Source organism: Phaseolus vulgaris, chromosome 2 (genome assembly GCF_051622355.1).
Source record: "Phaseolus vulgaris cultivar YP4 chromosome 2, ASM5162235v1, whole genome shotgun sequence".
Lineage (NCBI taxonomy): Eukaryota > Viridiplantae > Streptophyta > Magnoliopsida > Fabales > Fabaceae > Phaseolus > Phaseolus vulgaris.
In genome coordinates, this window is record NC_143499.1 from 2,596,943 (window position 1) to 2,612,772 (window position 15,830).

The 15,830-nt window shown below is 34.3% G+C and overlaps 4 protein-coding genes across 5 annotated transcripts; 2 read left to right on the forward strand and 2 right to left on the reverse strand.

The window, feature by feature from the left end:
- LOC137810149 (salicylic acid-binding protein 2-like) lies at positions 1–1,710 on the forward strand. The gene is made up of 3 exons (XM_068611296.2): positions 1–469; positions 1,047–1,172; positions 1,279–1,710. Exons 1-3 carry the CDS (start codon positions 83–85, stop codon positions 1,552–1,554), a joined length of 789 nt encoding a protein of 262 aa, XP_068467397.2. The 5' UTR covers positions 1–82; the 3' UTR covers positions 1,555–1,710.
- A 911-nt stretch (positions 1,711–2,621) lies between these two features.
- Positions 2,622–4,945, forward strand: LOC150028933 (Pentatricopeptide repeat (PPR) superfamily protein). The gene has a single exon (XM_090298071.1). It carries the CDS (start codon positions 2,694–2,696, stop codon positions 4,809–4,811), a length of 2,118 nt encoding a protein of 705 aa, XP_090154197.1. The 5' UTR covers positions 2,622–2,693; the 3' UTR covers positions 4,812–4,945.
- A 2,175-nt stretch (positions 4,946–7,120) lies between these two features.
- On the reverse strand, positions 7,121–12,068 carry LOC137810150 (hydroxyproline-rich glycoprotein family protein). 2 transcript variants are annotated; one of them, XM_068611297.2, is made up of 6 exons: positions 11,514–12,068; positions 11,260–11,374; positions 9,741–10,211; positions 8,734–9,232; positions 7,735–7,775; positions 7,121–7,567 (listed from the first exon to the last, which is right to left on the reverse strand). In XM_068611297.2, the coding sequence occupies exons 1-6, from the start codon at positions 11,768–11,770 to the stop codon at positions 7,529–7,531; spliced, it is 1,422 nt and encodes a 473-aa protein (XP_068467398.2). In that variant the 5' UTR covers positions 11,771–12,068; the 3' UTR covers positions 7,121–7,528. The 2 variants fall into 2 exon arrangements, with proteins under 2 accessions (XP_068467398.2, XP_068467399.2); XM_068611298.2 differs by having other exon boundaries at positions 7,711–7,775.
- A 1,681-nt stretch (positions 12,069–13,749) lies between these two features.
- LOC137809581 (GDSL esterase/lipase At2g23540) lies at positions 13,750–15,464 on the reverse strand. The gene is made up of 5 exons (XM_068610695.2): positions 15,107–15,464; positions 14,881–15,011; positions 14,552–14,800; positions 14,208–14,463; positions 13,750–14,126 (listed from the first exon to the last, which is right to left on the reverse strand). The coding sequence occupies exons 1-5, from the start codon at positions 15,363–15,365 to the stop codon at positions 13,897–13,899; spliced, it is 1,125 nt and encodes a 374-aa protein (XP_068466796.1). The 5' UTR covers positions 15,366–15,464; the 3' UTR covers positions 13,750–13,896.
- Between the last annotated feature and the right edge of the window lie 366 nt (positions 15,465–15,830).

Genomic DNA, 15,830 nt, shown 5'->3' on the forward strand with positions numbered 1-15,830 from the left:
AACTTGGAGTTTTTTTGCCCACCCCTAATATAGATAGATAGAAACATACATTACAGGTGAAGAGCGAGCAAAGCAGTGGAGAATGAAAGGCAGAATGAGTGAGAATGAGAGGAAGCAAAAGCGCTTTGTCTTGGTGCATGGTCTTGGCCATGGTGGCTGGTGCTGGTACAAGCTGAAGCCAGTTTTAGAATCAGCTGGCCACAAAGTCACAGTCCTTGACCTTGCAGCTTCAGGCATCAAACCAGAGAAAATAGAAGACATCCACACTTTTTCTCACTATTCCAAACCTTTATTGGATCTTTTGGCGTCTCTTGCTCCTACGGAAACAATCGTCCTGGTGGGACATAGCTTTGGAGGGATGACCATAGCCCTTGCAATGGACAAATTTCCAGAAAAAATATCTTTCGCAGTTTTTCTCGCAGCTTTTGTTCCTGATACCCACCACAAACCCTCCTATGTCTTAGAACAGGTATGCTTTTATTAAAAACTAAATAATAACGATATTAGTTTAGTTTCCCTTGCTCCTCGTCACAATATTGCTCAAATTTGATTTCATATTCATTATATGCCGTTTATAGTATTTTTTTAATTAATCTAGGACGATGGATCTTGGTAATGTTTGTTCACTGGTACCTGCTATTGGTAATCTTTCGCTGTATGTGCTCTATGGGTTGGGTTGGGTACCTGCGATTGCACTCTGACGCTTAAGTCAGTGTTAGTATTTTGGTCTGTTATCTTAGAATATGAAAAACGTACATTTTTTTTCCTTCAAAATCTTATTTATAGGTTGACTTGGCCCCCACTTACGTGGGTTAGGTAATCAGTTCATCCAGAGATGTGTAGTGGTCCTCAAAACGTGTGTAGTGACCTCATGATATCATAAATGTATATCTTAAAGTGTGTCTTTGACTCATTTAATGTCAGTTAGAACTACTTCTTTATTAAGTATTTATTATATCCTAAATGTCATTAGACTTGAGTGAGTACATATGCCATATATGAGTTGTTGACTAGTAATTAATTAACCTTGTTGTTGATATGGACAGTTCTGTGATAGATACCCAATTAGTGAATGGATGGACTGCGAGGTCTCGAAAAATGGAAGCAAAACGACGACGCTTTTTGGTACCAAGTTTCTGTCCACTGCGGTGTATCAATTCTGCTCCACTGAGGTAGTCACAGATAGAGTCACAATACAAATGGTTGGTTGCATTGCATTGCACCACACCCAAAGCAATTGAATTTTAAAATGTTTTTTCTTTGGCTTGGATTTTGCAGGATCTGGAATTGGCCAAGACTCTGGTAAGAAAAGGGTCACTGTTTCTTGAAGAACTTTCTGAGGCACAGAATTTCTCCAAAGAGGGTTATGGGTCTGCTTCATGTGCCTATATTGTCTGCAGTGAGGACTTGACAATTCCAAAAGAGTATCAACAATGGATGATCCAAAATGCTGGAATTGGTATTGTGAGGGAGATCAATGGAGCAGATCACATGCCTATGCTTAGCAAAACCAAGGATCTGTGTTCAACTCTCCTAGAGATTGCTGATAATTAACCGCACTTAATTCTAATCTTGTTATGGTCCTTCACTCTCATTGCAGACTTTCGTCCATAAAATTATATTTTTATGCTTATCCATAATCAATTTCATAAAATCAAAACAATATTGTGTTTTATTTCTTTATGAATAAAATTATCTTTTGTATGTGTACCTGTTTTTACTTTGTGGAATATACTGTTTTCTCTAAATAAAAAACAGTGTGCTATGATTAATGCTATATATAAAGAGAAATTAATTTTAGACTTTTTTTCTTTGGCTGAGATTTTGATCATTTGTGTTTATTAGCATGGCTGGTTAATACCCTGTAATAGAGTATAATATAATACAATAATTTTGGTCTATTTTTAGCTGAAATAATTTTGAACCTTTTGATTTTAGATAAATAACTCTGATTGTTGACTTAAAAATAAAAAAATTGTAGAATCAATTTGAAAAAAATTAGAAAATAATAGACTAGTTAAAATGGACTGAGACTCTATGCACATCACGCTTGATAATACAATACACTTTATATATTTAGAAGCATTTATTTATTATAAAATTTAGATATATAAAATAAACATTGACCACTAGGGTGGCAAAGTGGGCGGCTGTGTGTGCCGGTCTGCAGCCCGCTAAAAAAAATGTGGGATGGGTTGTTTATTTGAACCCGCTAGCCGGCTTAGGTCCGTCCCGTATAATCTGCAGTCCGCGCGGGTCAAGTGCGGAGCGGAGCGGGTTGGCCCGCATAACTTTAAAATGTATAAATTTTTTTTCTACACCTCCATATTTTCTTCACGTAACTTCATATTTTGCATTTCGAAATTTTTAATAACATCTTATTACGCATGTTTCATGAAAATAATATTATGAGACCATTTACCTAATGCATTTAAATAAAAAAAATTCAAAATTTGTATTTAAAAAATTATTTTTTTAATAAATATGTCTTATGCAGGCTGGCCCGCAAGCCCGCGGACAAGACGGGTTAGAAAAATCAGTCCACAAATTTTATGCGGACGGATCAACCCAACCCACTTTTTGTGGACCCAAGTGTGGACGGACCTATGCAGGCGACCCTACCTGTCACCAGTAGAGAAACGGAAATACTAATTGTTTGTGGTTTGGCTAAGACATACGCATGCAACAGTTACATGAACAAAGTATGTTTTTGTGTAGCAGAGGGTCATGCTCTGTCTCTTCTTCAAAAATGCACCACCACCACCTCACTGCGAGAGGCGCGTCAGCTCCACGCCCTCATATTAACTACTTCCACTGTCTTCAACCCCCAATCTCCGTTTGTGTACAACAACATCCTCTCTATGTACGCACGGTGTGGTTCGCTCACAGATTCTCACCTCGTGTTCGACAAAATGCCTCGCAGAACTATTGTTTCCTACAATGCACTTCTTGCCGCCTACTCTCGAGCATCATCAAACCATGCCATTTCTGCTCTTGGACTGTATATCCAGATGGAAACTAAGGGCCTTATGCCCTCTAGCATGACTTTTACTAGCTTACTGCAAGCATCTTCCTTGCTGCAGCATTGGTGGTTTGGATCATCGCTTCATGCCAAGGGTTTCAAGTTGGGTTTGAATGATATTTGTGTCCAAACTTCTTTGCTTAATATGTACTCGACTTGCGGGGATTTGAGTTCAGCTGACTTGGTTTTTGGGGAAATGGTTGATAGAGATGATGTTGCTTGGAATTCTCTCATTGTGGGATATCTGAAGAATAATAAGACCAAGGAAGGTTTTTGGCTATTTATTGCAATGATGAGGGTTGGTTTTGTCCCAACCCAGTACACTTATTGTATGGTTTTGAATGCCTGTAGTCATCTGAAGGATTATCGCTCTGGGACATTGATTCATGCCCATGTGATTGTTAGGAATGTGCCACTGGATTTACATCTACAAAATGCCCTTGTTGACATGTACTGCAACGTTGGCAATACGCGAACGGCCTATAAGATTTTTAGGAGAATGGAATACCCGGATTTAGTTTCTTGGAATTCAATGATTGCTGGGTATTCTGAGAATGAGGATGGAGAGAAGGCCATGAATTTGTTTGTTCAGTTGCGAGAAATGTGTTTTCCTAAACCGGATGACTATACCTATGCTAGCATTATATCTGCAACTGGCGCATTCCCATCTTCCAGTTATGGAAAATCTCTTCATGCTGAAGTTATTAAAATGGGATTTGAGAGAAGCATATTTGTAGGAAGCACTCTAGTGTCTATGTATTTCCAAAATCATGAAAGTGAAGCTGCTCAGCAAGTATTTCATTCAATCTCAGTGAAGGATGTTATTCTCTGGACTGAAATGATCACTGGTTATTCTAAAACGACTGATGGAATTAGGGCAATTAGATGCTTTTCCGAAATGGTTCATGAATCCCATGAGGTTGATGACTATGTTCTCAGTGGAGTTTTTAGTGCATGTGCTGACATTGCACTTTTAAGACAAGGTGAAATAATTCATTGCTATGCTGTTAAAGTGGGTTATGATGTTGAAATGTCTGTTAGTGGGAGTCTAATTGATATGTATGCAAAAAATGGTAGCCTTGAAGCTGCATATTTCGTATTTTCCCAAGTTTCAGACCCAGATTTGAAGTGTTGGAACTCAATGCTTGGTGGATATAGTCATCATGGACTGGTCGAAGAGGCATTGAAACTTTTTGAGGAGATTCTCAAACAAGGTCTGGTTCCGGATCAAGTGACATTCTTGACTTTATTGTCTGGTTGCAGCCACCGTAAGTTGGTTGAGCAAGGAAAATTTCTCTGGAATTATATGAACCGCATTGGTTTGATTCCTGGGCCTAAGCACTACTCTTGCATGGTAACTTTGCTGAGTCGAGCAGCATTACTGGAAGAGGCGGAAGAAATTATCAACAAGTCACCTTATATTGAAGATAATCTAGAACTATGGAGAACTTTGTTGAGTGCTTGTGTTATAAATAAAAATTTTAAAGTGGGAATTCATGCAGCAGATGAAGTTTTGAGATTGAAAGCAGAAGATGGTCCAACGCTTGTTTTGCTTTCTAATCTTTATGCTGCTGCAAGTAGATGGGATAAAGTTGCAGAAATAAGAAGAAATATGAGAGGATTGATGCTGGAGAAAGATCCAGGGTTAAGTTGGATTGAGGCCAAGAATGACATTCATGTTTTCTCTTCCGGAGATCATTCACACCCCAAGGCAGATGAGGTGCAGGCTGAATTGCATAGGCTAAAAGGGAATATGATTAGAACAGGAAATGATGACAGAGAGACATAAAATGCACGCTACAAGTTACAGAGACTAAGTTTATGCTCTAGCGGTAATTCAAAGAAAATAAAGTATATACAGTTAGAGGAAATAGATAATGATTGAACCCCTGTGGACAAGGATAATGAATTGTAATTTTTCCATCTTCTCTTTATATTCAGAAAGTTTTATAATATTCTTCTCTAAATCAAAATATTTGTTAAAGGCACTGATACAATAATATGCTTGATAATTAAATTAACATTTAATTGACTGTAAATATCTTGGCCACAATGTGGAGGATTATATTTAATCATCGTCTTCAATGAAAGTTAGCATCTATGCCAAGCCAAGGGAATCCAGTCAAATATTAAGAAGCTTTGTTTCTAATATACTATGAACAAAATTTACACAGGACTGAATGGGCCATGATTAGTTTTTTTTTTCTGCTAAGAAAAAGGGGACTGAATTTATAAAATAAGTTATAGATGTGCCTTTTCTAGTATTACCCTTTACGAAGTCTTCTAAGTAACCCTAAAATAATAAAAATATATATAAAATAGTTACTTAAGTATATGAAAATACAAAGATAATTTTCTGATATGTGGATAATCACTGTCTCTGTAAGAATATATTCAAAGTATGTTTAGCAAGTTTCAAAAGAAACTTTTGAGATAATAGTGAGATCAAATAACTAATGAACAAATTTGATCTTAAATTAATTATAGTGATTTGTTTTATTGGTACATAGTTAATCTATACCTAATCTATATCTATTAATAAAGAACTCTAAGAAAATACTAGATGAAAGTCTATATACCAATGAATAAAGTCTGAGTTAGTAAGTTTATCGGCACATGTATTCTCTTTATGAAAAATATGAAATCCTAAAACTGATTTTTTCACAGTAGTTAAGACAAGTGTTCCATCTATTATAAAGCATCTAAAGAACATTAGTCATAGCAGTAGCAAAAACCATTATGCATTTTTGTTACTTTTTAATTTATTTCATGTTGTATTTCAATTTTTATTTTTCTTATGAAAATCAAATAAATCATAATACTTAACAATCTATTTTTTTTTAATCTTGATAATACACAAATTAGAAAATAATAAATAAAATTTGTAAATTTTTAAAATTAAAAAAATTAGGAATGATATATTTTATTCAATTTGATTACTGTTATAATTTAATTAATGAAGATATTCATTAACAACAATTTTATTTCTTTTAAATAATACGCATAAAGACATCTAGTAAGAATTTAATTTTTTTTTAAAACATATATATATATATATGATATTTAAAAAATACGAATATATATATATATATATAAATCTATATTTCATTAAATAAATATAAATATATATATAATAATAAATATAAATACATAGATATACAAGCGTTCGCTCCTCTGTTTCCACCTAGTTTTTATAATGAAATTGAATTTATTGGAATATTTATGTATACAAAACTATGGAGTTCGCTCCTCTGTTTCCACCTAGTTTTTATAATGAAATTGAATTTATTGGAATATTTATGTATACAAAACTATGCAGTGTTACTATGTTATCATCTTATAATACAAGAAATCGTTGCTGCTTTGTATCCTTCAAACATTCGCCAAAAGAAGTTATAAAAGAAATAACTTAAGTAGTAGTGTATTTATTTTTCTGTACAAAAAAGATGAAATAAAAGTGATATCGGGATAGGTAATTCATTTCCTTTCGATCTATTTAATTTGCATTTTATTTTTAATAAAAAATAGAAGATTTGTTCTAACGAACCAGTGGAATAGATTTCTGTGTTTGGGAACATATAATTGCGAATCATGAAGTCAGCATACTCGTTGAGTAGAAAGGGAGATGATAATGTTTAATACTCTGCATGACTTGATTTTACACATTCAAAAAGAGTATTCTGAAGGACCATTTTATTTTCGTTGTTGCGCTGCGTATAAAACCTAGCTATCTTGGACCTTTAACTGAATAATAAAAAGCAAATCTTATCATTTTTTTCTCCTTTTAATTCATTTTAATAATAACGAATTTTGTTATTGAAGATTTAGTGCACAAAGCAACAAATTACATCAATAAAAACTAACAATTTAAAAATACTAAAGGTACCAATAAAGCCTTATCACGATTTTTATGGGTAACAGTAGTGTGGTTTCGCTATCCCATTTCTATTTTTATTAAGGGTGAAACAGGTCTATAAGAGAAGAGTGTTTTTATTAAGGACATCTGCTCCTCCTACTCTAACTCCGATTAGTGTTTTTTGTCTGAAAAATTATACCTAACTTCCTTTCCCCGTAAACCCCAATAGTGAACAAGTCTCGTTGCTTTAAGTTCAATTAAAGGCCAATTACTCCAAGTTTACAATAATATATCAGTAAAATGTATCCAAACATCTTCCAAGCAGTTGATATCTTTTACAACAGCGAGGGACGTATCAAACTCAACCTGGAACCAGGAAGAAAGCAAAGCTACAACATATAACATTCAAAATCATCTAACCTATATTAATCTACAATGTTAAAGAAAATGGGTCAACAGTAACTAATGGAAGAACTCAATGGGTTGAAACAGGGCCGAATGTCCACGATACGTACCAGTGCCCTCAATGCGGCATCTACATTCAAACAATCACAGACTCGGAAAAAACTATTGCTTGGAGCAAGAACATAGCATATTTGTTCGGCAGCAGGAAAGGTTCCAATCAAGTTTATGCTTTCAGATCACATTTATCAGCGTCGAGCAGTTCTGGATTTCGCCCGTGGATTTTTCTGCAAGAACATCATAGAGAGGAAAATTCAGAAGATGCAATCACACAAAGCACAATTCACGATGCTTAACTCTATTAAGATTGACAAGACACGACATACTAGGATTGTTTTAAATAATTAACAGAAATAGTCTACAAACGTGCCAGTAAGGATAAAATTTATTTTACCGATCCAGGTCCAAAGCTAGCCCCAGATCCTGTTGCAGCGCCTGAGTAAGAAAACCGAGCAAATGGTTAAATTTCATATAGAATAGAATTAAGGATAATTAAACCCCAAACCCCCTCCCCTATTCTTTATTTCCTTTTACTATTCTCCAAAAATATGAAATTGACAATGAATGTCCAAATTCCTAGGGGACAAAAGACTATTTCCAAAACCCAAACAGATTAGCTAGAGAACTGGAATAGGGACCGGTCCAAACGACCCATAAACATATTTTCCAAAACCAATACTTGCGCCAGAACCAATACAGAATAAGCACTTCATGTGAACCAATTAAGGTTACATGGTTCACTCAATTCTCTTAATAATGAAAAATTAGCATTAAAACTAATTTAACTTGTTAACTATACTGATTATTTGGTTCCTTATTTACAACCGACAATCGATATTCCTATTAACAAGTCCAACATAGGACAAACAGGAAACTGCAATGCAAGAAGTTTGGCTTTGATTAATAATGACAAGTCTCACCTATTCCATTCTTTACTAATTTGATGAGCAATGTAGGACAAAAATTAAAATGCTTTACTTCTACTCTTACAAAATTGATGTGGAACTAATCTGAGTTAAAAAAATATAGATTTAGTATAACATGTTAATACTTATCGAATGTGAGAAACTGATTTAATTATATTAGAAAATATATTTCAACAATTTTTCCATGGTTTTATTTATATATTTCACATATGTAATGCACTTTTTCTTTACATCACCTTGACTCTGGTTAACCTCAGTTGAAATTTAAAATCTTAAACCTCACCCTTTACCATCATTTCTTTAATTCTCCCAATAAACCCTATGTGTTAAGTGGTCCAACATCAGCCCTAAACTTTGAAATTATGATTACCAAAACATTGGTCTATCTAAAACACCTATCTAGTCTATGTCTATTAATACTTGAAAGTAGGATGACTATGATTAAGAAATATGACCCAAAACAGTACCTGAACCAAATGGAGTTGAAAAGAGTGAATTTGTAGCTGGGGTCGTACTAAACAATGGAGTGGTATTACCAAACAGAGAGGGAGTTGATGCAGGGCCAGGTACAGATGTTGCAGAACCAAAAAGTGAGGTTTGAGGTACTGGAGCAGGAGTTGGCGTCGTAAACAGAGATGACAACATAGAAGAGGATGGAGCAGAAGCCGGTGTACTAAAAAGAGAGAATCCACTTCCTGATGACAAAGATGAAGTTGCTGCAGATGTCTGTGGGGCAGGCAATACTGCTTGAGTCCCTGAACTGGAAAACAATCCAGCAACTTGAGTTGAGGGCTGTGGATTTGCAGGTAAATGCAATGTTGGATGAACTCTTTTTGAGGCAGCTTCTTGTCTTGCAGTTTCTCGCCGATCTGCCTCCAAAAATGGGTCATTCACCTCCCCCCGGCGACGCTGATCAGCTAGGTATGATGATTTCATAGATTCAATGTACTGATGAATGCTCTCCACCTGAATAGACATTATTTAAAAACTGGTTATTGTTGCTATAAATAAGAATTGGTAACGTTAAAGGGAATGGTTTTATATATGCATGAGAACCATTTTAGCAAAAATGTCAACTGTACATTTTGTCATCATCACTAATACAAAAGATTTCGGCCTTCATTCATTACAATAAGCAGAAAAAATAGAGCATGGTACTATGTATAGTATTTCCATATGAAATACAGAAAATGATAACAATTTTGAAGTACCAGAGAAGCATAAATATGGACGAAGTGAATGACCTATACAATAGACTCAGTTTTAACAAGAGATCTCAATTTAACATGAACCAACTACACATACACAGATTACAATATGATAAAAAATGAAGGACATGTGATAAAAAATAAGAGTTCTACCATCATTAAATTTTGGAAGTCGTATTTTTATGAATAAGTAAATTTTACTTCATAGGGTTACAAAGTGCATATACTCATAGTTGTGATATTAGTTAAAAGAGCAATCGATCTACCTTCGCAGCCACATGAACAAAAAAGTCATGCACATTTGTCATGACCTTGGGAAGAGATTGCAATAATGAGGATCCGTTACTGGAAGCATTTCTCTCAGAGTCCAAGAGAAGCAGCTGCTCCAACTCTTCAATCCACTGATGGCACTCGCCAAGATACTTCTCAAATCTTAAAATTGTTTGCTGTAAAAAAGGAGATGGTTTCTTTGGAAGACCACTGTAGAAGTCAAAAACAGGCACTATGGATGCATTTATAGGTTGGCCGCTCGAGCCAGGTGCCATAGTCACTCCAGGAGTCTGTGATGGGGCAGTGGCACTTGATGAACCCCCACTGGGATGATGGAACCTGGGGCGTAGTATCATAAAGGAACGAACAGCAACCTCTGTGTTGCGTAGCATATCCTTAACATTGGACATCAGTTCCTGTAGCAAAGTTTTCTGTCGTTCCATACCAGTGCTAATTCCACCAAGTTCCTATCAAACATCACAAGGAAGAAAAAAAAATTTGTTTCATGAATAGATTACATTAAGCAATAAGCACAATCTTGTGAGAGAAGGGACCAGTTGACCATGTCAGCATTAGTGATAATTCTTAGTTCATAGAAGAAAGTTGACTAACCATACATGAAAAGCAGATAGGAATGGAAAAATGGATTTAAAATTAACTTTAACACACATCATAAGAAGCATGCAGCATGCTTTAACATTTCTAAAAATAGGTTAGCATGTTCCTACAAAAATTGCAACTGCAACAAGACTTGACTTACCTACAATTTAAAATAACCCATTTATAAAGGTTAAAATACCTAAAACATTCACTACCTATATGTGACAAACAGAATACATGAAAAACTCCCAGATCTGGTGCTTTTGAGGTCACAATGTGACATGCTCTCATGGAAAAATAAAGCAAACCACATAATCCAAGTGTCAACAATCAACTGATTTTGCTACAACTTATTTTCACTTAATGTTGCAACTGTTAACAAATAAACCTCTTTCCCACTTTACATTGCAAACAATGTAACATGCTCTCATGGAAAAATAGAGCAAACCACATAATCCAAGCGTAATCAACTGATTTTGCCACAACTTCTTTTCACTTAATGTTGCGACTGTCAAATAAATTTCTTTCCCACCTTACTTTGCAAACAACAAACAATGAAAATTTAAATTTCTTATAGAAGTCAAGGATGGTAATGTTAGTTCTGTCTATAGGATAGTAACAGAAATTACCAGTGGCAGTAGGCCCTGCTTTTCGTAAAAACAGATAGTCCATTAATTGTCAGCTCATCACTACTAGAATATAAACTACAACAAAACCAGTCAGATGAAATCAAATATGCCTCAACTAGAAACATCAATCCACTTTTTTTTCTCTCTTGCAAGGAGGAGACTGTCATTTTACCATAAGTTCTACTACCGATGGAACAAGACTTTACTTGAAAAAAAAAAGTATTACATAACAAGAATGGAATAGATTACAGACAAATAATAACCAACAAAAGCATAAAGGGAGCACCTGAACAATATGGCCCGCGTCAAGCTCAAAGCCATCGTTGGAGACGGAAGAATCATAAAGACGACTACACTGATCTAGTCTCTGACTTTCATCTCTATACTCCAATATCCGCTCCCTAAGTAACAGATAACAACAGTTAATTAAGCAACTAAAAGTCAACAATAACCACATGGTAACCACTGAACACAAAACCTTCCTCTCTCTCTCTCATTTTTGCAGAAACATTGAGGAAAATTGGTGAAATTAAAGCATACTCAATCTGAAGGAGAATCTTCTGGGAGTCAGGATGTAGATCCGCCCAATTTGTACTATAACTAGCGGGTGTTCTATCGTTAGTGAACAAAAACAACTGCTGTTGCGCCTGCTGCGGCTGCTGCTGCTGTTGTTGTGGTTGAAACTGCTGCTGCTGCGACTGCGGAAGGAACAAACTAGTTTGTTGGGGTTGAAAAGGAGATTGCTGCGGTTGCGGTTGTTGTTGCTGCTGCGGCGTGGCGAACAACGAAAATGACATTGTTGTGTTGTGAGTGTTATTATCGGACTGAAGAAAACTCCTCCCTAAACCCTAGGCGACGACACATGCACAGGAATTTGGGGGGAATTTTAATTGAGTTTTTCTTGCGGAAGTTTCAATTTCATATTCACACACGGCTTGAATTGAATTGAATTGAACTAAGTTGTGTAGAGAGGGGTTTAGTGAAGAGAATCAGAATCTTTCTCAAGTCTCACAACACTCTCCACAACACACCTCATACCAATCGGTTTGATTGGGCATTTCTTTCTGCACCCCCATATCTCCATGTCTACCTTGTGGGGTGGTTAAGAGATTAAATTGTCCTAAATAGTCCTCCTTGCTTTTTTTCACTCTCTTGTCATCGTCCTTATCTTGTCTGTCATGAATAAAATTAAAAATGAAATTATATTGTATAATTGAAAGTTATTATTTTTTACATAAAAAAGTTGCTGAATTATGTAAGTTAGAAGGTATAAAATAAATGCATTTAAAAATTAATTACATCTATCCAATCATATAATTTGTGTATGTTGGATTAGACTAGATTAATTGTGTTTGAGATAATATAATATAATATATAATATAATGTAATAACGTAATATAATATAATGTAATATAATATTATATTATATTATATATATAATTATGTTTTAACTTAATTTTTTAATCACATGATTGAAACATTAATTTTGTTAAACTTGGGTAATATTGATGAATCATTTCCCTATATTCAAAGGCATTACATTAATTAATAATATTTGAATTATTTAGTTTATAAATATTTGATTTAAATAACAAATTTAAGTTATTGAATTTTAATTACTTTTTATATGTATAAGATAATTCAATATGAATCTCATATTTCAGCATCAAGTTTTATGGTTTAGTCATAAACATTTAAGAATTTGATTTGATTTTAATTACCAATCAAAAAATTTAAAACATCAAAACAAAACAATCCATTGGTATCTAATTTAGGATTATCAAAATTTCATAAACATTTTAAATCTCTCCAAATCTATTTATTTTCTTATGATCTCAAGCATTACTATAACTTTTCTATTCTTAAAAATATAATCCACATGTAAGCACAAAACTTAATTCATACAAACTAAAACAAAACTAAAAATAGTTACCCTAGTACTCTTCATTTTGTCATGTATTTTTTAAACCCTCGATTTTTTTAACATTTTATTGATATCAAATGGGGTTGGATCAATCACTTGACTGTATATTTAATTCTCCTTTTCTATTTCCACGGTATTACTAACAAGTAGAGTTTAAAAAATGTCTATTTGAATTTGATCAACATCTAAGTAGTAAAAAAATAATTTTTTTTTTGTTATTTAAAAAATTAAATTTTATTTTGATCTTTAATACTACTGACACTAAAAATAAAAACAGTAATTTAAACTTTGAAAACATTTTATAGAGATTAAAATTAAATTCAATTACTTATTAAAATTAAAAATTGTATCATCAAATTTTATAAAAATGAAAAAAATGGACTCATATTATGCAAACAAAAAGAAAAAGATTTTGTTAACATAATAAAAAGTAACATACTTGACAAACCAATAATATAATAATATTTTAAATTAAAAAATAAATTAAATATAATTAAAATATTAATTTACTTGTTATGGAGGATATGTTTATTACTCTGATATGAAAATATGAGCACCCAAAAAAAAAAAAGTATATTTAAAGTTATTGTTTAAAAAAAGTTCAAACTACAAGAAGAAGTTGTTGAACAAAATTGCTTTCTCGTGTCTGTAATTTCTGTCACTAAACCGTCTCTATCAACCCACAAGAAAATGAAACCATCTTTAAGCACTTGAAACGTGTAGTTTCTTTCTTTGGGCACTGCTTAATAAAGTCAAATAACAAAATCAAACTTATATATAAACAGGCCATGGGACAAAATTCATACATATTTGATTGTCTAACTTAAACAGTCAAAGACCAATGACCAACTCTTTCTTCGGAACCACACATCAATTATTTAATTAAGGAAACAAACTAGATCATGTTTGATTAGGAATTGTGCTACAATAAGAAATGACCAATACATAAGGGAATCAAAGAAAATCCTGACTAAGGCAAGAAAATGAATTAGTGTATGATCAAAGATCCATAAGTTGTCTAAGATTGATCGGAGATATGAATCTCTTGCCTCCATTAATAAGCTGTTTGGCAAGTATTACGTTGGCTGCTTCACTTGGGTGATACTGATCCCAGAAAACATGTTTTTCCCTATCTGAACACAAGCTAGATGTTGGTACACAAGGGATTATCCCTGCAACCTGACCCCCACTTCCAATGCCGCAGCAACCTCTACTTGCTGTCGTAAATCCTGCAAAAAAATATCATAAACATGCATGCATATATAGTAATTGATCTCTTGTGTAAAATGCTTTCAACACTAAATTATTACCATATTTTTTATAATTTACAATCAGTTCCGACACTAAATCGTAGACATTGGCGAGGACGAAGGTAGCTCCGGGGAGGTTGCCATTTAGCTCACCAACCAAATCCTTCAATCGAGCATTGTACTGGGTTGCAAGGTTATTAGCCAAATCCACACAATCTTCATCATCAAGCTCGTTTAAAATCCTCTGGTAAGGTATGCATCCTATTGGCCCAACGTTGCTGATGACAAACTTCCGAGCATCCAGTTGGTAAAGTCTCTAGCATACCATCATAAAATCATATTAACTTTCACGTGTTTCAAAGAGATAAAAGTTCAATAAGTTAATTTTAGATTGAGGTGTTTACGTAAAGTTGGATCCTGAAATGATTAATCATGTCATCCACAAAAGCATCTGGGTTTTGAGAAACTCTAACTCCAGTGGAAACCAAAGGAAGAAGATAGTTGTTTAAGAAATCGTTGGACCCAACAATGACGGAGAACAAGGATTTCTTCATTACGTAATCTCTCGCCTCCGATTCGCCAAGCAACTTGTTAATCTGTTTTCTTGTTATGTTGAAGTAATCAATTTGAATATCCATTCCGAGCCTATTGGTCTGAGAAAACAAATTCATGCAACGTAAGATGGAATAGTCACATACCAATCACATAAACAGCAGAGTTAAAAAATACTGACAAATAAGCTTCCTGTAGCATTTAGAATCCCTCCTCCTCCTGAAGCATAGTTCACTCCATTGAGTATGGTTTTCCCAGTTGTGTTTGGTGCCAAATATGGAACAGCATAATTTGCTTGTCCCAATTCCTCTCCTAAGAAGGTTAAAAAGCCAATAAAAAGATAGAAATCAAATGGTAAATAAAAGAAAAGGTTACAGCAGCATTTGTGACAGAAAATAAGATTTTACCTACAATATCACCAATGGTTCTTCCATTGGTGAAACGCCCAGTTGGGTTTCCTCCAGAGGCCTTGAAATCAATTCCATTGGGGGGAACGTTTGCCTTGGAAAGAGTTGAAAGATAGTTGTTGTTTCCTGCATCTGCCAGCGAGTCCCCAAAGATGAAAGAAGCTGCTAACTTACCATTCTCAGCAGCAACATTTCCTTGAAACCTCATAATGACAAGCAAAAGCAAAAGTGCAAAGCTGGTTTGATATTTCAACGCCATAGCTTAGTTTATGTTCCACCACTTCTTTTCAAGGCACAGTTGCAAAGAGGCAAAACTAAAGCTTCTAAGGAGCTTAGTTCATTATATTGTATATGGTTTGATCACTTTTATCATTTTTGTTTTAAATAATGGAAAGAAGTTGACAGAGAACAACAAATTTCATGTGGTAGGTGATCAACATATGTGGATGTGAGGATTTCTCAATATGGTGTTGATGCAATAAGCTACTCCAGCAATTCAAAGTCACAGGGGTGCCATATATGGTGATGACGTACAGAAGGTCAAGGAGTGACACTGTTGGTGAAGAAGATTGTAGGGATTAATTAGATTAGGTGTTGTTTGGTCACCATATCTAAAAGCAAGGTTACATTGAGAATTTAGAAGCAATGTGGCTATACCTTAAGTTCATGGTGTGTGGTATTTACTGTCCATCTGTATCCAACAACTTAGGACTTAAGAGACACA